The 22,391-nt window shown below is 36.1% G+C and overlaps 1 protein-coding gene across 1 annotated transcript; it reads right to left on the reverse strand.

The window, feature by feature from the left end:
* Window positions 1-12,538: 12,538 nt before the first annotated feature.
* Window positions 12,539-19,168, reverse strand: LOC140156595 (leucine-rich repeat-containing protein 47-like). Its single transcript, XM_072179532.1, has 5 exons — window positions 18,161-19,168; window positions 16,930-17,049; window positions 16,064-16,182; window positions 15,406-15,508; window positions 12,539-13,212 (listed from the first exon to the last, which is right to left on the reverse strand). Exons 1-5 carry the CDS (start codon window positions 19,166-19,168, stop codon window positions 12,913-12,915), a joined length of 1,650 nt encoding a protein of 549 aa, XP_072035633.1. The 3' UTR covers window positions 12,539-12,912.
* Window positions 19,169-22,391: the final 3,223 nt, after the last annotated feature.

Below are 22,391 nucleotides of genomic sequence, written 5' to 3' on the forward strand. Positions count from 1 at the left end.
ATCGATATGCTCGAACGAGGCGCTACACTGTTCGATGGCTTTCCTGTACTATATGAAATGTGGCGGGCGATTTAAAATGCATGTGCCCTTAGCAGACTACGATGCGTACGCACACTGCAGGGCAAAGAACAATGGAAATTGCCATAATGAGCGTGCATACTGCCGGGCAATGATGTCGGATGCCAAGTGGTCTATATGTATACACACTATGCCTGTTTGGCCCTTTTTCAATGGACTATTCAGTTGAAATCCATTCACCCCTATGGAAGACATGACCTTAACCCCGGGGAGTGTGTGGGAGATTAAGGTCATGTTTTCCATAGGGAGTGTATGGATTTCAACCGGAATAGCCCAATGGATTAGCATATCATTGACGGTGAATGCAATGTACCATGTCAACAGGCAGTTGAGCACAATCACATAATGGGTAAATCAGTCCGAAGCCCCACATTCTTTTTGCATACAGTATCTCCATTTTTCAGATGTACGGAATCAAAATACCATATTTATGCAGACAACTGCATATGTTATGGTTATTGTATGCAACTTGTACTCCTTTACTACGTCTAGGGACTTTGCAAAATCTTACTACAATCATGGAAAAAAATATTGGCATACTTTGACTGTCTTTTGGTAAATCTCTCCCCTTCCCTGCTCTCCCATTCAACGTTGGACACAGCCATGTTGTTAACAGGTCTGCGAGACACTCCAACATTGAAAGATGCTGGATACAGGGTGGAGTCTGTGCTGTGCTTCAAATATACATGACAAACTTGTTTCACTTGCCTTCATAGTATGGTGTGGTGTGGATTTCAATTGTTTTGAGCAAGTGTGCCAACTATTTTTTCAGTGATTGTAGTTTTTCAAATTTGATCATTCCATGTACATAGTACCAATCATACCAATAAATCACACTGCTTCCAGCTGCAGTGGTAGTTGAGATTTCCTTTCTCTTGACCCAAAGGCTGGCAGTAAAATTGTTCACTTGATTGTGTGGAGTGGCTAATATTTTCCTTGTTCTTTATTTTCACACAAACAATGATGTTGTTACAGGTTTTAATCAACCAATCAATAGACTTTATTTACATATCAAATTACAGATTTATTTCCATAATCAAATTACAAAATTAAGTTTATGGAGGAGCAGTCAAAGGCTGCTTTGTAATTTGTAACCTTTTTTTTTCTTCAAAAATTGCCAACTCAATGTCATCATGAATGACCCATGCACCAGTGTATACTCTCTAGAAATTGGGTGCATCATGTGAAGCACCCCCCCCTTAAATTGGTCCGAATTTGGCTACAAAATTCCTCAAATTGACTACTGTATACGCCAATATTTTCGCGGGAATATCTTTTCACGGTTTCATGTATCATTGACAATTTCACGGGTTGTTAAATTCAGCGGTTGTGGATATCTCCTCAATAGAATAACATAGTAAAATGCTTAATTATCATGTTTTGCGGGTTTTATTTTCACGGATGCCTCTTGATCAGCGAAATCCGCGAAAATTAAACCACCGCGAAAATTTCAGCGTATACAGTATATACTGCAATTTGTGTATTTCAAATCTACTTTTCACTGCAAAATACAGCCTCTGAGTAAACACTACAGAGCATGTATGCAAAATTGAATAATGATGCTAAACCTCATGGCATTCTTCACTCAAGGCATATGATACAATTGCAATTTGAAATGCCTGTAAATCTGTTGGGTTCACATAAGGTCATGTGTCATATGGTGGGGCACATTTGCGTTACAAGCACTGATTTTGATCATTTGTCTTCCTTTTCACTAAAATTGATACATATCTAAAACTATACATCTCACACCAGCAAAACTATACATTTTTGGAAAGCTTATGTTCCAAGGAATCCAACTATGCAAAATTGAAGTTGGTATACAGGGTGCGTAAGAAAATATATAGGGTGATATCATGAAAAAATTTAATTTTACTAGTATATTGATTATTTATTGCATTTGCTACTGATATGGAATACCTCAAATGAAATCTAATTTTGTGACAGGCCACACTATGAGCTTTAATAAAATGTATACTTTTGCTATGTTATGATTGACCAAAGTGGTGATACAGGGTGCGGAAATATACATAACTTCATGCACAAAATGTTGATTACATTTTTGAAAATATTTTCTTTAGAGTGTATCCTACATTTATTTTAACTGCATATTTAGATTCCTGGGGTAAAAAGCTTTCCAAAAATGTATACTTTTCCTATTTTAGGGTGTATAATTCTCAAGATACAACAATTGAAAGCCAAAACGCATGTTGTGACTGAAAATTTTGGCATTTGTGTGTAAGTGAATAGGAAAAAATTGTGGTTCTTGCGACTTGCAGTTCTCAGTGAATACTTGTAAACACGATTAGATAAAATTAATAGCTGAATATGAATAATGAATAAACAAGCTTTCATTTGAGGTATGATTTTCATGTATAGCACACAATTTGACAATGATATAATTAAAATTCAAAAAGATATCATGTCTTCAAAGATTTTGCCATAGAGATTGTACATATTCCTCTACCACATACATGTATCCTCTACCACATATCCACCAGGTTTACCTTCGTTAACATTTTAATATTTTGCACTAATTAAACAAATTTGAATTCCAAATTGAGAAACATATTTGAAAATTAGAATAATCAAGCTGTATAATAAGCCCAAACTTGATGCAATTGGACCAAGAATAGCTTTGTGACAACAAGTTAAATCAGAAAGGGGAGAGAAAAATGTAACGCCACCAGGTATTTTGTGGTCCCACCATAAGACACATGACCATAAATGTCAGTCCAAATGCCTAGTTAACCCAAACTAAACTACAATGTATCTGACAAGGGTTTCAGAAACTAAGATACAGGCACTTCATAATTTTTTTGAAAACTTGACTGAATATAGAGATTCAGAACAATAATGTCCACACATAGATGTCACTCAAAATAAGGGTAAAGTTGCAAGTTGGTAGTTTTGAGACCTCCTGGCTGCTGAGTTGTTCTTTATCTAATGCACACCTGTTCAAGCCAGTAGTGTGCCTTTGTTCATGCAGCATACATTCTGCAAGCCAGCAGTATATGTCCTTTATGAACAGGCAAGATGGGGCATTCACAAAGGTCATACTACTGGCTTGTGCAGATATATGCGTGTTAAATAAACATCAACTTGGTAGTCAGGAGGTCTCAAAACTACCACCTTGAGACTTAACAATTCTTTTTGGGAGGGGGTCACATAATAATATGCATTATTCATCTAGCTTGGTATTACCTCTTTTTGACAGGTTAATTAAATGAAACTAAGGTACTTATCAGTTGAAACAGTGGTCTTTTGTGAAAAGAAATTGTTCAACTTAAAATTCACACTTTGAATGTCTGGCAACTTCCATGTTCACTACTACTTGAAGGCGCTAGCTCTAAAAGGGGGTTAAGTCACATTGAGTGCATTTGAAGATAAATGACAAAGAAAGTTTTTAGGGCCGTTTCAATGCAAGGAACTGGTTTTGTCCATGCAGTTTCAATGCTGTACCATATTATTTCACTATGAAATTTGCACAGAGAGTGTAGATATAATCCCCTTGTAGTACAAACGGACTTTCCATTTTCACGATGTTGTGAACTAACCCCCTTTTAGAACTGGCATCTTCAATTGTAACTATTATTTTGCTTTATAACATAGTGAATGCAAGTTTCATAATATAATCTTATAGATAGTTTGATATAACTTTGGCCTGTCATTCTCCTTTTACAGGTAGAGTACAGAGAAGATATCTTACCCTTCCCATAATCCTTTGCTCATTACAGCAAAATGACACTCCTATTACTTTGTCCAGGTTTCCTTTGTTTGCATGTTGAGAATAGACTGGCTAAACATGAAACATGGGTTGATAGTCAAGAAATATCATATTTTGCAAGATCTGGATGTACTCTGTTCATTGAAGTACTTTTTTGCACTGTCGACCCGCTATGTTGCACTAGATAGCAAACCAGTGCAGAAAATCGAAACGGAAGAAATGCATTGTGGGAAGTGTAAGATATCTTCTCTGTGTAGAGCATATAATCTTAAAAACACATTTATTTAGTTTTTGTTTGATGTTGTACATGTGGCTGATTTTTGGTACAACTAAAACAATAAGTATTTTGTACATGAATGAGATTTTAAATTAAATTAAATTAAATTAAATTCTCAACCACATAATTCAGGAAGCCAACATATATGGTTTTACCAAGTTGGAGTGAGTGAGAGATAAATCAAAAATTGGATGATCCAAAATTGGTATGGATCATAGATTACCACAAATTTCCTCACAAATATTATGTCCTGGCTTACAACTGCAGTAAATTTACTTTATAAAATCATTACAATGTACATTCAATTATTATGTATACCCAGCAAACACAAAATCTAAACATGTTTTGGTCAGAACATTTTAATCGAATTGAGATATCTGGTTTATGTTCCTATGGCAAAAGTACTCTTAGGCCAACAGATGGCCTTCAAGAGGAGAATTACTTTTTGGAAAAAGAGAATCAGAGATTAAAAAAACGAGTGAGCTTCTTTAGGGCAAATTATAGCATGTCAAGGAAAACCATACAGATCCAGAGACGATTTCAAGGCAACAACATCCATTGTGCTACATTGTATGCAGAGGATGATTTAAGGAAGCCCCATCATGCACTGTAAAAGTGTTATCACTAGAGTTTCAACTGCTACTTTACTTTTCAAATCCCATTGAACTCTGTGCAAAAGATGTTGTTTTAGAATTGGCCGTGTGTCGTCATTACTTGGTCGATTTCAGATCTAAAGTGATGTATGCATGAAGGATAATTCACACCTACTGTCGATAACATAAAATGTGAAATCGACCAACTTTTTGAAGGTGTTTTTATTGTAAATATATCTGTCCAAATTCAAATTTAACCATGCACGTGTGTATGCAGGGCGGGCAGTGGTGTCATGTTCACTTAACCAGCTGTGCTAACCGCAAGACTTCTGGGAAGTGCTTAAATCATCCTCTGCATTGTATGCAAGGATAAAATGACCGAGGCGAGATCTCCTCTTCCTGTAAGAAACAAAATCATGCAAATCCTTGTAAAAAAATCTTTTAACTACGATGTAAAAAAGGCAAAGATACCAGGTGATTCTCTGGAATCTCTGGCATTGCAAAAGATGCCCTACGGCAAACTGTCAACTCTTTGAAAGCTGGAATTGTGCAGATTTCAACCCTGGAGAATGAACTGATTGAGTAACAGGAAGGTATGGATGAATCCCAAAATATTCCAACAAAAGTGGATATAACAAGAACTGTGTCAATCCCAGCATCAATGCTGTTGCAGGATGCAAATGATTCTGAACACAGATGTTCAGAAGTTGTGAAACTGGTAGTGGAGAGTGACAGGCTCAGAATTAACTGGTGAAATGCCCTCCAGATCTACCCAAGGGAGGATTGCAAGTGAAATGAAGGTACTAGCCCTTAAGAAAGTGGTTGCATGCACTAAAGGGGAAGATAATGTCACTGTAAAATAGGTTGGCACCACAGACCATAGGGATTGCCATGTTACAGAAGTGGAGGTGGCAATTAATAGAGTAACATTCTAAAGAGGTTTAAAAATCAACCTTCAGGGATAGCTACAGACTATGTGGCAACTATTTCACGGTTGTTTGATGGGATCATTTATTAGTTTTTCAAACAAAACATCATGTATAACCAAATTTTAAGCTTAAACAGCTAAAAGTGATATCGTGCTAATGTATATAGATGCTTTTGAGTCGTTCTCAACTTTAATTTCCCCTCTTTTACAAAATTATTCACTTTTATAGTATTTTTTAAAGCTTTTTTGGATATAAAATGTATGTATTAATGCCAAAATTGGTGGCGCTATTTAGTTACTGGAAATGACCCTTTCAAGCTTTTAATACAAATAATTCCTTTTATTGTTTGATAAAATATGTTTACAAAATATCCTTGTTGCTTGTTTCACCTATTCCAGCTGTTTCAATGGCAGTATTAATTACCTAACCCTTGCAAATAAAGAAATATGATTTATGATAAATAGCGCCATCTATAGTTTGCATTTAGTTAATAATGAAGCCAATTCTATATACATCAAACAGCCGTGAATAAGTGACAAATTGCTACAGCAATGTGGGACCGGGTTGGCAGTTTTGGTCCGGGTTGAACTATGACCTATCAACGAAATTGCTTTAATTATTATTCATTCATTTATTATTGTAATAATGTTATTATCATTAAAATTATTTCAGATAATTTATGATATAACCATGTTTTTTCATTTTTTTAATTCTAATTAAACATTTTTAATATTTTGTACACACACAAAACAATTTTCCAATAGGTCAAGAGGGCAAAGTGTCCCAAAACTGTCCCTCAATGCATTACAAATATTAGTGCAAATTTTAAAACAAAATCAAGCAAATCCATTGTAAAAAAAAATCTGTAAAAATATGCAACGATACCAGGTGATTCTCTGGCATTGCAAAAGATGCCCTACAGTAAAACTCTTTGATTTAAGAGCAAAAGGAAGGTATGCCAACAAAAGTGGACAGGAAATGTGTCAATCCCAGAATCAAAGCAGCATCAATGCTGTTGCAAAATGCAGAATGCAAATGTTTCTGAACACAGATGCTCAGAAGTTGGGAAATTGGTAGTGGAAACAGTGACAGGCTTGGAATTAACAGGTGCAATGCCCTTCAGATCAACTGCAAGTAAAATGAAGGAACCACACTGCCCTTAAGAAAGTTGTTGAATGCACTAAAAGGTGAAGATAATCTTGCTGTAAAATATGATGGCACCATTAAAGACTGTAGGGGTTGCAATGTTACAGAAGTGGAGGTGGCAACTAACAGTGGAACCTTCTTATTAGGTTTAAAAATCAACCTTTAGGGATAGCAACAGACTACAGTATGTGGAAACAATTATACAGAGTTTAGAAAGTATTGATACATTGACAGCAGATGGAGAGAGCAAGATGTTTAAGAAGGTCTATGTCATGTATGTCAGACAGGCATATTGCTAATAAAGTCATGGACCATCAATTATCTAGAGCAACTGAAAGGACAATGCATCCATTGGATTCATTCCAAAAGACAAGTAACAAGGTGCTGGTTGAAAATGAAGATAAAGACTCAAAAAGTAAGCTCACATGCCATACACTCATCGTGGTGAAAGTATAACTCAAGTCTTGCTGCAGCTCATTGACAAATGAGACCTGAGTATCGTTGTAGGACGGGACTTATCAAGCTACTTTAGTTTACAAGGATTTCCCATCTCAAAGTGACTATGTATATGCAATGGGTAGGCAACAAATTCAATGTGCAATACAAAACTACTTCATATGCCTACATCTACTCGCCATGTATTGTACATTTCTTCAACAAAATCCACAAATCATCAAATCTAGCAGTGCTAGCTGTGCACAAAGTCCTGAAAGGTGGCGATTGCCAGCAACAACCACATTGTTTAGGACTCATTAATAACTACATATCAGGTCCTTGGATTGAATGTGGTTTGCCAGGATGAGATGAACACCCTTTACAAAGCAGCCCATGAGAAATATAACAACACAATTCCATTTTGCAGTGTCCTTATGGCACTTACATTGTATGAGATTATTATTCTTAGCAAAATACTTTGGAATCTTTGATATACTGAGCTCTATAAAATATACTGAGCTCTATAAATGTTTTGCATTAATAATATTATTATTATTATTAATATTATTAATTATTATTATTAATCATTATTATTATGATTTATATCATTATTATTGTTGACGTGGCACCATGGATTACAGATCCATGGGATAGCCTCACAGGACAAGAGAAATGTGATTGTTTTGGTGGTGTTGTCTCATCACTCTTTTCTAAATGGAGCACAATTCGAAGAGAACAACAATGAGGCCACTATGAAGATGCTACTTGAGGGTATTCTTGATGTGATGAAAAGACAGCTCCATAATCAACTTCACGGAGACCTCTTTTGGAACCCAAATCCAAGATTCCAAGTCATGCTTGAGCTAAGCAGCAATATCTCGGGAGAAAGAAAATTTGTGAAGATGAAAGCCAAACACAATACCAGGCAGCAGAATACATTTCAATGAAAAAAAAAAGAAAAATTCTGGATAAAAAGGAAAAAGTGCGTAAAATATGGCAAAAATACTCAAAACAGGCTAAAAAGAAATAAAAACACAGAAATTTGGGCCAAAAAAAAGGAATTCCTTTTAAATAAGGAAAATTCTCATGCCTGTAATATGCTCCATCTATGATGACAAGTAAAATAGAACACAAAGAAACGTTTGATGTTAATGTCAAGGATTCCGTCCTGAAGAAGAGCAAAGAACAACATGCAGAGGATATAATATGGGCAACTAAATTTGCAAGGCATATCAGAGTAGAAGATAGAAATAAGTGGTCAACAGTACAGACAGAGAGTCCGAGCCAGATTAGAAGCAAATGAGTCAGAAAGACATTACAGAGAAAGAGGAGTTCAGTAGAGGAGGAGGGACAATTTAAAACATAATGAAACTTGTTTTTGAATTTAGAGGTCATGAAAACTGGTTCAAAATGTTGTTTTATATGAAAAAAATAAAACAAACATTTTTAAAATGTCATCATGTTGTAAAATATTTTTGACAAACACTTTTTTTTTGCCAAATATGTTGCCAACAAAAATACCTTGTTCTACCATGTCTACAGGCCCTACCAACTCGGATTTTTATTTTTGGGAAATCTATTTGCAGATTTTGGTGATTTTTAGAGTCATTTGCTAAAAACGCAACACCACCTGACACCACAGACCCTACTTGAAAGGTCTGTCCGCTGTTTGCAAAATGTTTTGTAAATGTTATTATAACGTTTATACCCTTTATATAAATCTAGCATTTAAATGTTTTCTACAAAACGCTTTGTGTTTGCTGGGTACATTGCACTGGAAGTACCAAGTGACTGTCAGAACTGCTCCTATTTGGAACAGTTTATCACCAATGATTCAAACTGATATGCAAAATATGTCTTTGAGACAATTCAAAGCAAATGTTCTCATTTCATGTTAAAGTATTTTTAGATGTTTATGAATTCATCCTGATTTTCATTGCATTTTATTTTAAATATTTTATATTGTATTACTTTTGTGTACTATACTGTATTATACTATGAATATTTTCTTTTATAGTGACTGAGGGCCTGCTTGGAAAGCAGTGCTGGTCACTGAAGTTGTTACCCTCGATAAAAAGACTAACCTAAGTAACTAATTATACAAGTTGTGTTACAAATGCATTTAATACATACCATTACACTCATTCAGATTTATATTTTAAGAAGTCATTTAGCTCAAGATAGAGTTCATTATAAACACAAAAGTCACTTTCACCATCACTGTTGGCAAATTGTACATGTATACATAAACTTTGGTTCAAGTCTGGTTTGACGTATGGTGAATATTTCACCAGTCCACTATCACTTAAATTTAATCGTGTAGAGCGTACATGGACACATACAACGGCGGTTTGTCTGCATGCTTGTGGCACAACCCAAAAAAGAATTTTAAAATGTCACTACTAAACTTGAGGTGAGCCAAAATAGAGTAATTATTTTCATGATTTCATCTCCCATTTAAAAGGGCATTTCGTGATCCACAGCCTCATTCCCCCACTTTTCTAAAAAAAAGTTGAGATTTTTATATCACTGGAAACCTGTGGCTACATAATGTTTATGTACAAAAAATTTCTTGCAGATTCATTCGTTTAGCAAAGATATCATGAAATTTGAATTTCGTTCTGGTATACCAGAACAAAATTACAACACATTGTCTATGGAGCAGTGTAATACACATAATCATGAACAACTCGCAAACGCAAAACCGGAATCAACTGGGATTTTGGGAATAAGCTTTTTTCGTGGATATCTACTGAAAAATGTCATAAAAAGAGGATGCTACATGTAGGATCACAAAATACTCCTTTAACAGACTTGACAAATTCACAAACATATTGGAGTTCTTTAACACTTTCAAACACATCTGTTTCTGCACTGCAGTTGCTACTGTGTCACTTTAGTCCTAAGTTATAATAATTATGATGAAGTCTTTATATATAGGCACACAGCTTGAGCCTGAGCAGACCTACATAAATGATAGCAAAAAGTAAACTTTGAAATAAAAGTTTAGGATATCTCTATATGAATACACAAATACTCACAAATCAAGTATGCAATCCCTCAAAACAGATTGCATTTTGTTGAAATATACAATGTAGTGAACATTTAAAGCCCAGTACATGTGAAGTTGTTGATAAATATTTGACTATAATATTCATTCAATGTTTCCCTCTCTTCAATTAAACATCAATTTAAACAAACTACATGTACATGTACATACATCTGAAGTTGTTTGCTGTTGCTCTTGTTCTTTGGGTTATACCAATTGAAATCCATACCACTATTGACATGTCCTTAATCTCCAACACAAGGGGTGTGAATCTCAAATGGAGTCACCCATCCAGGTAAACACCATTTAAAATTCACACTCCTGTGTGAGAGATTAAGGCCAAGTCTTCCATAGGGGGTGGGTGGATTTCAACTGGAATAGCTCATTATCATTTTATAATGTACAGTTTAGTTGCTACATTGAATACAATTGATTCAAATTTTAGAAACTGCCCAAAATATGATTTATGGATTCAGATGTAACATTTCATTTTAAGAGGTCCCAAGCATGATACAATTTGTTCATAGAATTTCATAATATTTTGATACTTTGCATGTGCTAATAAGAAAATTAGTGTGAAAAAAATGGGGGGGGGGGTGTAGTCAGATTTTAACCTACATGTAAAGCAAATCCATTCCAAAAATGGTGTTTTCCCAAATTTATGGAATACATAAAAATGTTAATAACCTTTTCATAACTTAAAATTGTTCATCTAATTCCCGGTGGAGTCGCTCAACTTGCAATACTGACCGCACGATCGTTACCAAAATCGCGGAAAAAGGGGTTATTTTTAGGGCTTGTCCGCGGACAAAATTGTCTGTGAAATTGGAAAAATAAGGGTGTTTTATCGCACAAATGTCCACGAAATTGAAAAAAGGGGTTCTTATTATTTTCTCCCAATCCCGTGGATAGCTCATTTTTTTGGCCAGATAATTAATGATTAAATTTGGTTTCCTACTTTGTACTCATCCCATGATCAATATTGTTCTCGGTTCTATTTCATGTGTAGCCTTAGCATAGATTCGCAGAAATTTTGCACTAGCCAATTTATATGAATTCCATGATGCCCTGTTAATTACTGAAAAAAACATTCATAAAAGCCTTGTCCTTGAAATGTTGAAATAGGGTCAAAATAGCAAATGTGTCCTCGGAATCTAAAAAATAGGGGTGTTTCAGAGTACCATTTTGTCCTTGTTTTAGAGTAAAAAAAAGGGGGTAAAATTTCATGATTTGTCCTTGAAATCAACTGCGAAAGGGGGTAATTTGTACTTGTGGTAACGGTCCTACGTGTCCCCCCTGCCAGGGAGTGACCCCACCGGGATCTAATTGTTTTTGGTTAGGTTGTTGTATACTATTACTTTGAAATACTAAAATTTAAAAAAAAGACCTAATGCACAGCTACATCTACTTGGCTATGCATTTTACCAGTGAACTCAAGAGATCCCTTTAATCCCTTGGATCCCGATCATGTTTGGACCTCCTTAATACAACAGGTATCCAAAATAAATGGCTCCCACAAGTGAATTGGATGATTGCCATTGCTGCAAAGTTAAAATTGCCCAATTTTTCTTCTGGTCTGCTTGACATATTATTTTGTTGAAAATATACAAAAGTATAGATCACATTGACTTGGTGCATGTACATTGTACATGTATGCACCTCTCATTAAGGATTCCTTAACATTTAAAAAGAAGAAAATATAGAATTTGAATCATGGCACTTTATAACTTTGATCTAGAGCAGTTTTAGTATGACTGGTAGATGAAATGCTAAGACAATATTTCAGGGCTCACATTGCTCATATGCACAAACATCACCAGTTGCTATGGTTCACAAATATTCAAACAATATTGTAATAGTCTAAGATATTTGATCCAATGCGAAATATCTATTCCCTCCTTTGCTTTTACAAATCACAAACATAGCACTACATGTTTGTGTCTGTCTGGCAGATGCAGTCATTTGACAAGACGTCGTCCATTTTGTAATTTCAACAGTGGCCTATATGGGGCATGGTAATGCAGTCATGCAAAATGTGTTTTCCCTAATTCAATGTCCGAATCAACTAAATTTTTAAAATGGATATCTATTGAACCATACCCTTTAAAAAAGAGGGTGCTATTATCACAAATTACCCCTCTAAATATCATTATTACATGTATATGCCTATTATATAGGTTCTTGTAATCTGATTGGCATGGTCAATCTGCATGTATATCCATTAATTCATGCATCACAATGCCCAGATGGCTAGAATCTTTGTCAGGAATCTATCTACAACCATGGTCCATGGTAACTGGTACAGCAAAAAAATTGAATGCTTTATATTCGGGACACGGTTACAAATATAGGCCCTTCAGGATCTCAAAACAATGCTATGATCCCAGCCCAGGCACAGGCCTATAATTTTAACCATGCCCCAAAAATAAAGCAGTCATTATTTGAACCAGTTGAATATTTCACTGGGTAGTACTCCATACAGACTGATAGAGTATTACCTCCAGATATTTGTGAATTTCCCTAACATTTAATGGTTCATACAATGCAAAGGCATTAACCTGAAAGAAAGAGCAATGTCATCTGTGAGAACTGTATACTTTACATTGTACCACTACAGTACCTTTACACATGCATGAAAACTTGAAGTTTTCTGGAAGCTTTATTAAAGTACTCAAATACTATCTTGCTACTTTTATTCCCTGAATATCAAGATCTGTACGAGATGGATAGACCACTTTCAACCCTCCGTCCTCATCAAGGACACGAACCTGCTGCACAATCAAAGGTCTAGAAACACTCACTCCTGCTTCATCCTGATTGGTTGCTGCTTCCTCATCCTCTCCATCCTGATTGGTCGGTGTTTTACTCATGCTTAATTCTACCATTTTCTCCATCAAGGTATCCATGACCTTCTTACAGGTGCCCAGATCTGTGGAACTAGTGACCTCAATGAAGATGTTGGTAGTGGATTTGGAGATCTGTATGGGGAGAGAATAGTGGCATGTCATGATCACTACTCACAACACATCTTTTTTCTTTGGCAGTAGGCTTAAAAGTTTTTAAAAACAACATGTGAAAGATATACCGCAATAGTATATATTGTTCTGTTATATTGTATTGTCATAACCCTCTCCCCACACAAAACAAAGACAAACACAAACAAAACATCATTCCTCATTATCTTTGCATCAAATAACATTGCTTTATCAATATTACCAAAGATGCCACTTTTCTGTTTTTTTAAAACAAAACCAGGAAATTACATGTACGTACAGGTTTTTTGTTAATTTTTTCCAATATGAAAAATGCAGAACATATAAATGCACTATTAAGGGCTGAATTTTGTTTTAAAGCGCCAGGTAAAAATCTGGAAAATATCAAGTTTAGACTACACTTGGAACCATCATGATGACAGATGATATGTGTTTGAGTATATTTTGTGGTCACCTTGAGATAAATACTACCCATAGCAATGATTAATTAGTGTCAAGGGTTAGCAACTTTGTGGTGGATATGTATCATCAACTAGTTATTGTAACTACATAAACCAGTCACACATTCCATTTGGGGTGCACAACGATCTAGCCCGTTAAGTAATCAGCATATTTTTATGTGGAAACTGTGGTCTCCATTCTTCTGGAGCTTTGGGGGCTTTGGCTATACCGACCAGGTCACTGCCCCTGGATCCCGCTGGGGGCCAGATCACCGGCTTAGTTCCATTATTCAGAAAATATGTGCACATGATAGAGCATATTGAAAATACAGATAAAATTTTACACACAAATTTACAGAGCGCCATTTCTGCTTCACCACCCTGCTCAATGTTCCAGATAGGGCCGGCGTCGGCACCGTTTTTTGATGTCGACATATTTCGTATCTTGACGTCGACAGTGTGTCGACATACATTTGGGTTCCGAAAAAATACCAGGACTTTTTTCTTTCATGATTTCAGGAATATTTTAAAAATTTTAACCTAAAAATATCTAGAAACACCATCGGCAATTTCAGGGGGCGCAACACTAAATCACTACGCATTTTATGTAAGAACGAAATTCGGCTATAGTCCATAGTGAGTAAGAGATTGTAGCGACCATATCTACCGACATGTTCACTTTAAATCACTCAATATCAGCTCATATGAATTCGACAAGTGTCTTCAATGATAACATGCAGAAAAAATCGGACATTTTATCTCAAAAGCAATTCTCTGTGGCGGATGAAGACAACTTCCGATTTTGAAATGTGAGTGGTGAATTTAGTATATTTTTAGGCCATATTTTTTGCACCGGGAAATAGCGAAAAAAGTCAAGCGGTCATCGATATATGCCGACAAAAGTTCTGGAATCTACAGAAACACAGCTTTCATTTGATACCAAATTTATTCTGCCAAGTATTGCAGGGACGCCAGGAATGGCGCTCAAGTAGGCCAAAATCACACGTTATCCTATGGGACGCTTATTTAGTGTTGCGCCCCTTCAGCATAATTCAAGATGGCCGTCTTCATAGCGAGCACATACATGTAGTGATAAAGTGTACAATTTACACCGGAACGCAAGGCAAAATACTGCCAAAAGTATGACCCCTGAAGGCAAATAACATGAAAAGTTGGCAAAATAGTACATATAGGTACATACATGTAAAAGATAAGATTTGGCATTGCATTTTGTTGAAAATACATTGGAAATGGCCAATGAGCTTCCCTGACGAAGTTTTACTGGGCCATTGCCCGAGCACTATGTCGCCATGGACGAAGTTCTGTCGATATGTTGACATAATTCGCTTTGTCGACAGGATTCCGACAGAGGACCTGTCGACACCGGCCTTAGTTCCAGATACAATTACATGTAGGAATATTTCAACCAAATAACAACATAAATTCATGACAATTGACATTTTACTCAGCAAATAATCAGCAAGTTCAAGAATTAAACACAACTATTAATTACCAAGCGATGTAATAAAAGCGAGACACCACTTCCTTTTTCGGGTGGTGAGCTCAAAACATGTGGTCGTTTATGAAGCTATTTCTGCTCCACACAAAAGCCTAGGCTGCTACAGTACGTAATAACAAGTTTGTTACCCAAAAGGCTTATTGTCGTGGACCAGTTTTGCTGCAAAAAAATATTTCAACGATTAACATTCATTGTCCACATAAAACAGAACCACCTTACCTTCGAGATATCAGAATTTGTTATTGGTGGGAATGAAATCACTTGTCCTTCCTTATCAAGTAAGCATGGGTAGGTTTCATGTCCAGACAATAAGTCAAGGTACCTGAAGGAAAATAAAACACATCATTGGCAGAATTAGCTACCGGCACGGCAGGCCTTAAAAAAATGTTTTTATTTACTGCCAAGTCAAATTTCCCTCTTACAGGGCAGACTTTCCCTCTATTTCTTATTTCTTTATCTAGAAAGGCTCAATTTCCCTCAAAAATGCATACATATTGACGGTATTGCCCACTTTTTCCCACCATGGTTACCGGTAACTCAAATATCACCACAGAGCGCCCCATGCTGTATAGTTTGTAGTATCTTTGTGGTTAACACAAACTTGTATGTGATCAAGCTAATGAGTAATTTATTGCTCTTTTTGTACAGGCAAAATAATGGTTTTCAGCCTCCTTTTTATCTTGTTCTGAACAATACTAATACATACATTTGTATCTGGAACTGTAAGTCTTATTGTGATGAAATTTTCATCAAAATTAAGCTCTGAAAGCCCATCTGAAAATTGACGTAATGTGACACTGATATTCTGCCCAACAAACAACTCATTTTGCTTGATTGCGTGTATCACATACATAACATGTACATGTACGGCACTTACTTATGAATTCCTGAGACAGTGCTTCTTTTCATTTGCTTGCGAAGATCTTCAGCTTCTTTGTGCAGCCTAGCAACCAAGTATTCAGCTGTGACATGCTGCTTCCGACCCAAAGGCAAAATCTGATGTAGGAAAAAAGTAATAAAACATATATACAGCAAATATAATTCTTTGATCAATCAGATTACTTGATGAGCTGAGTGAACTATAGGCCTAACTAAGGTCAACATTTTTCAAGCTAAAGGTGTGCACATATATGCTAAAAAGAATTCTGATCAATTGCGGTAATGAATACGGTACTGCGCATTAACTCAAGCTTTTGATTCATTTTCAAACTCCACTTGTATTAAATACCACCTAACATCAATATGAATCCCACTGTTGGTAGAACATCACACAAACTCCGCTATAACCCAGTGCACGCAAGATGCAACCTGTACAAGTACCGGGTACTCATTTTTATTCGGACAATTCCTACATGGAACAGGCTACCTCTGAAAGCTGACTCAACAACATCACCAAACATCTTCCAGTCAGTAGCTCTCCCTGCAGTCCGGGCTATGTAGGCCACTGCAGTTCATCAGTTCATCTTGTCAGTTTGGGCATCCACTTTTTACTCGCACCTGATTAGTTTGAGTTTCTGCACATCGCACAACTGCACTTTCTTGAGGATCATCATGAACTGCACTTTCTTGAGGATCATCATGAGTCTCCTTGGACAAGCATCACGCTTTGTTAGGAGTGTAGCTATTGAAGATTGAAGACCATATCTATTTTTAAATATAGTACCAGTTTCAGTATTTACTGAAAACTGACTACTCCCCCCCCCCCCCAACTGATGACTGTACCCTGGTACTGTTTAAACCTACCTCAATTTGCTGTGGAGGTCTGGCATCATATTTCAGTGGTGATTGAATGAGGCACAAATCGTGAGTTGCAATGGTTGCTTTGGTCCTTTTAGCACAGAGTGGTCCATCATGTAGCTTTGTCTACACAAATTAAATTACATTACAAAAAGAAATATTTTTATTCTACAAATTATATCTTTAAAAAAAATAAGTTAGTACGGTATTATAGTACATACATGTATGTTATTAGGAGTAGATGGTTTTAGGAAAAAACAAAGAGCACAGAATCAAGATACATTGTACATTTACCCATTTATACAACCATATCAGGCCATTGAGATAATTTCAAATGCCTTTCTGGTGAACCAACATTGAAGAAATATTCTGTGAGTTAGAACCCCTGGTTTGTTTTTTGAAACATTACAACAAAGAACATCAGAATGATTACATGAATCGAATCCATGGGTAGGTATGTCCACATAATCCCCATTGCTTATTATAGAGGGCGACGTTCAACTCAAAAAGTTGCGACCACAGTAAATGGCTTAACTGTGTAATCCTCATAGGAAAATACAAAATTTTGAAATTTGGACACCAGAACCTTGGAGACGTAGTCTAAAACGTGCTGGTACTTTATCCTTGATACAGAAGTCATCATGTTAGACTTCATAAAATAAAATCGCCTTTGTGTAAAACGGATCGCCTTGATGAAAAATGATGCATTACTTGCTTTTTTGTACAGTAAGTCATTGTAAGGCCTTGTCAATGATGGCCGCAGAAAAATGCAGAATTTTAAAATCGGACATTTACCCATAACTTTGCTGATATTTGAGCTACAAACATGGTTGACCCCTCATTTTTTAAGTTAAATAATCACCTTTTCAAACAAAATAATTTCCATGTGAAAAAACCTACTTGAAAATTTTGTGATCATGTCTACCATGGGTTCCTACAGTCTGAGGGCCGATGACACACATTCGATGGGTGTACAGAATGATCTCATTATTGTGGTGCATAGAGGTACATTTGTAGATAATGTAGGGCCTATTTATAGGGCGATCTCATGAAATTAGTTCAAATCTGCCTCTAGAACTTCATGGTGCATAGAACAAACTTGTACAAAGCAAATGCGTCAATCAATATCACTTCAACTGGGGATTTCTTTTGTGCTTTGCGTCATACCTTCTGGAGGCAGATTTGAACTTTGTGAAACCGCCATACGCCAAAACTTTCAATAAATGTATGCACGTACCTGTGCAGTGATGAATCTCTTGAACATATTCCCCTGTGCCAGATCAACATCTTTCACGATACAACATACAATATATGGTCGTACACTAGCAACTGCTTTGGAGGCTAGCACTTCCACATTATCAGCACAGTCATCAGCTCTTACACTCAGCACACGGATCATCGCAGCTAAGTCATCTCCAGTGTCCCCCGCACTCTCTGACGCTTTCTTCTTCCTGCCTCCTTTCTTCTTATCTTTCTTCTGTGGCTGTCCCTTCTCACTTGATTCAGGCTTGACTCCGTGTGAATGAACATAGTCCAAAATTGCCTTGTGTCCTTTTCCCTGCTGAATTAGCTTAGCGAGGCGACGGTCTTTGATAGGATTGCTTTTGAAGTCCAAATCACGAAGCTTGTGGCACTCTGCAAGACTTGCTGGCAGCTCCTGGATCTTATTTGATGCCAGATCGATTTTCTTTAAAATGTGAAGATTTGACACGTCTGAGCTGAGGTGATCAATCTGATTTCCAGATGCAATGATCTCAGACAAGTGTACCAAATCAGCGGATAGTAAACTGTCTATAGTAGAGAGATTGTTACTAGAAATATTACATAGGGTCAAATGGTTGAGTTTGTTTACGCTTTCTGGAATCGCTTCCAGTTCGTTCCCACTTAGGTCCACTGTGTGAAGCTCAACGAGATCGCCAATTTCATTTGGAAGCTGCTTTAGTTGATTTCTTGATAAATCAAGAAAACGCAGTGCCTTTAATTGACAGATTGAATCCGGCAGTGAAGTAAGCTTATTGGAACGCAAAACCAAATTGACCAAATGTTCGAGATTTCCAATGTCATTCGAGACTTCGGATAGCTCTACAGCGGATATTTCAAGAAAATTGAGTAAATTCAAGGTGTACAGACGATTATCTACTCCATGTTTTTGGATCTTATTAGCGATTTCCTTGCCTGTAAGGACCAATTCCCTTCGATTTTCTGCCAGAGCTTGTGAAACTTCTTCCCACACGGGCGCGGCCATTTTGGAATTAATACTCCAGTGGCGTCAGGAAATGAGCATGATATTAGCATATTCATGATATGACGTCAGAGTAGAGATTCAACTTTTTAAAAAGTCATAAGGTTAAAAGGGCTGGGGTATGAACGTTTGGACAGTATTTATTTTGGGACATCAGATCACATCAGACATATCGAATTGCATTCTGAATACGAAGAATGTCATTCTGATATCAAATAATTTTGATTTTTTGAAATTCGCAATTTAATACACATTTTATGGCAAATCATTAAAATTGATATTTTTGATATTTAACAGTACTTGAAGTAAACTTTATAAATCTGATGATTTATACTTAAAGTGTATGTAGGTGGGATGAAAAGCCGACGATCAATTGAAAATTTTGACCTTTCGTATTGAAGATATGGATTTTTTCCCAAAACAACAAAAAAAATTAGGTCTTTTTGGGAAAAAAATCCATATCTTCAATATGAAAGGTCAAAATTTCCAATTGACCGTCGGCTTTTTCCTCCCTGCTACATACACTTTAAGAATATATCATTAGATTTATATAATTTACTTCGAGGACTGTTATATATCAAAATTTGAAAAATATCAAATTTTTATAATTTGTCATAAAATTTGTATAATATTGTGATTTAAAAAAAATGAAAATTATTTGATATCAGAAAGACATGCTTCGTATTCAGAATGCAATTCGATAGGTCCGAGGTGCTCTCATGTCCCACAAAAATACTGTCGAAACGCAATAAACGCTCATTTTAGATCCCTTAATGAAAATGAAATGATTAGTTTCCCGTCACATTTTTTTTCAGTGAAATATGAGGTCATGATTTCATTATTCATTATTTTGGAAAATTTCATTATTGTCAAAACGTTCATTTACATGGATATCACCTATAGGCCTATTGTTGATAAAAGACCATCTTAAAACGGGATGCTTAGATCATCATTACAGACATTTTGCAACAGATTGAGAAAAGATTTGAATTTGTTTTAATATTAAAATGAAAAGAAATTTGCCATTTTTGTAATCACTAGAAACAAGATGAGGTAATCCTTAAATTTCAATTATTTACCACACCCTCTACCTCTACAACTAAGAAAAACGTGCTGATTCAATTTTGATTATTTCCATCCCAAAATTTCAGAATTTGCGAACGTAGCGAGCAAAAAAAATCAGTTTTTTACGCTTTTTTTAGACAAAAAGGTCCAAATTTTGGGAAGAAAGTCCACTTTTCTCAACCCCCCCCTGAAAGAAAGTCCACTTTTTAAAAATCAGCACCCCCCCCCCCATGAAATCCTGCGTACAGGTCTGCTAATATCAAGTAGTTAATCAATGCCCACATTTACAGCTGATTGTTTGTTCATGCCCACCATGCTGACACCATGTATTTATCAATGCCCACATCTCATGCTGAGATCAGGTACGGTAGTTTATCAATGCTCACATATACTACTGATATCAGGTAGTTTATCAATGCTCACATTAAAGGAGGATTTCGTGATCCTAGCATCCTCTTTTTATGACATTTTTCAGTATAGTTATCCACGAAAAAAGCTTATTTCCAAAATTTTTGTTGATTCCGATTTTGCGTTTGCGAGTTATGCATGATTATGTGTATTACACTGCTCCATAGACAATGTGTTGTAATTTCGTTCTGGTGCACCAGAACGAAATTAAAATTTAACGATATCTTTGCTAAACGAATTAATCTGCAAGAAATATTTGGTACATAAACATTATGTAGCCAGAGGTATCCAGTGGTGTAAAAATCTCAACTTTTTTTGTGGAAAAGTGGGGGATGAGGCTGTGGATCACGAAATGCCCCTTTAACTGCTGATATCAGGTAGTTTATGAATGCTCACATATACTACTGATATCAGGTAGTTTATCAATGCTCACATATACTGCTGATATCAGGTAGTTTATCAATGCTCACATCTAGGCCTACTGCTGATATCAGGTAGTTTATCAATGCTCACATATACTACTGATATCAGGTAGTTTATCAATGCTCACATCTACTGCTGATATCAGGTAGTTTATCAATGCTTACATCTACTGCTGATATCAGGTTGTTTATCAATGCTCACATCTAGCCTACTGCTGATATTATGCGTGTGAACAAAAACGCGGAATATGGGCGTTTTTTTCTGCTGCAACACTGATTTCATTGATTCATTGATTATAGCAAATAAGGGTGTCATTTTTGACACCATGTATCCGTGCTTAAATCTAATCACATTACTTCCCCTACAATCGTCATAATAAAATATACTGCCCTAATAATGCAGGCGATAATTATGTTGAATAATGATAACTGAGTAGGCCTAAGCCTACCAAATCCAGTTAGGAAGTATCCAATTAGAGTATAATAATAAAGGAAATAAGAAACCTTGAAAGTTGATGTCTTTTACTTTTTTCTTCAAAATTGATCATGCATCCTTGTTAAGGGTTGGATTTAATCCACTTGTAACTTTGTCCTTGTTAAGGGTATGGTTAACAAACCATTATCCTTGTTAAGGGCCATTTTAAAGACACAATGGTTGTCTTTGTTAAGGGTGCTTTTCTGAAGCGCATTCACATGCATGCTGTGGCCCCCCTGGGATCAATACCCTCATCTATTGCTGATATTAGGTAGTTTATAAATGCTCACACCTACTGCTGATATAGTTTATAAATGCTCACATATTATACTACTGATATCAGGTAGTTTATCAATGCTCACATCTACTGCTGATATTAGGTAGTTTATAGTCATATCTACTGCTGATATTAGGTAGTTTATCAATGCTCACATCTACTGCTGATATCAGGTAGTTTTTCAATACTCACATCTACTGCTGATATCAGGTAGTTTATCAATGCTCACATCTACTGCTGATGCACTGAAAACGAAAATTAGTAATTTTCCGAAAATAGTTAGTCAAGTGGGTCGAAATAATTAGTCTTCTATTAAAAACGGCACAGGACTAATTTCATGATATTGTCGACTAATGACGGACTAATTAAAGTTTGGTCATTACGAATGCAGGACAAATGATAATTCTTGACTAATTCGTTCAGTGTTGATTGACTAATGGCGCTTCGTCAATACGAACAGGTTTGACTGATATCACGCACTCGACTAATTGCAAGACTAATTAATTGTCGAAATACTAACTTCGTCCAGACAAAACGGGTTTCCAACTCAACACAGCGGGGCCAGCGGGAAAGTTCTGT

The sequence above is a fragment of the Amphiura filiformis genome, chromosome 7, assembly GCF_039555335.1.
Source record: "Amphiura filiformis chromosome 7, Afil_fr2py, whole genome shotgun sequence".
NCBI lineage: Eukaryota > Metazoa > Echinodermata > Ophiuroidea > Amphilepidida > Amphiuridae > Amphiura > Amphiura filiformis.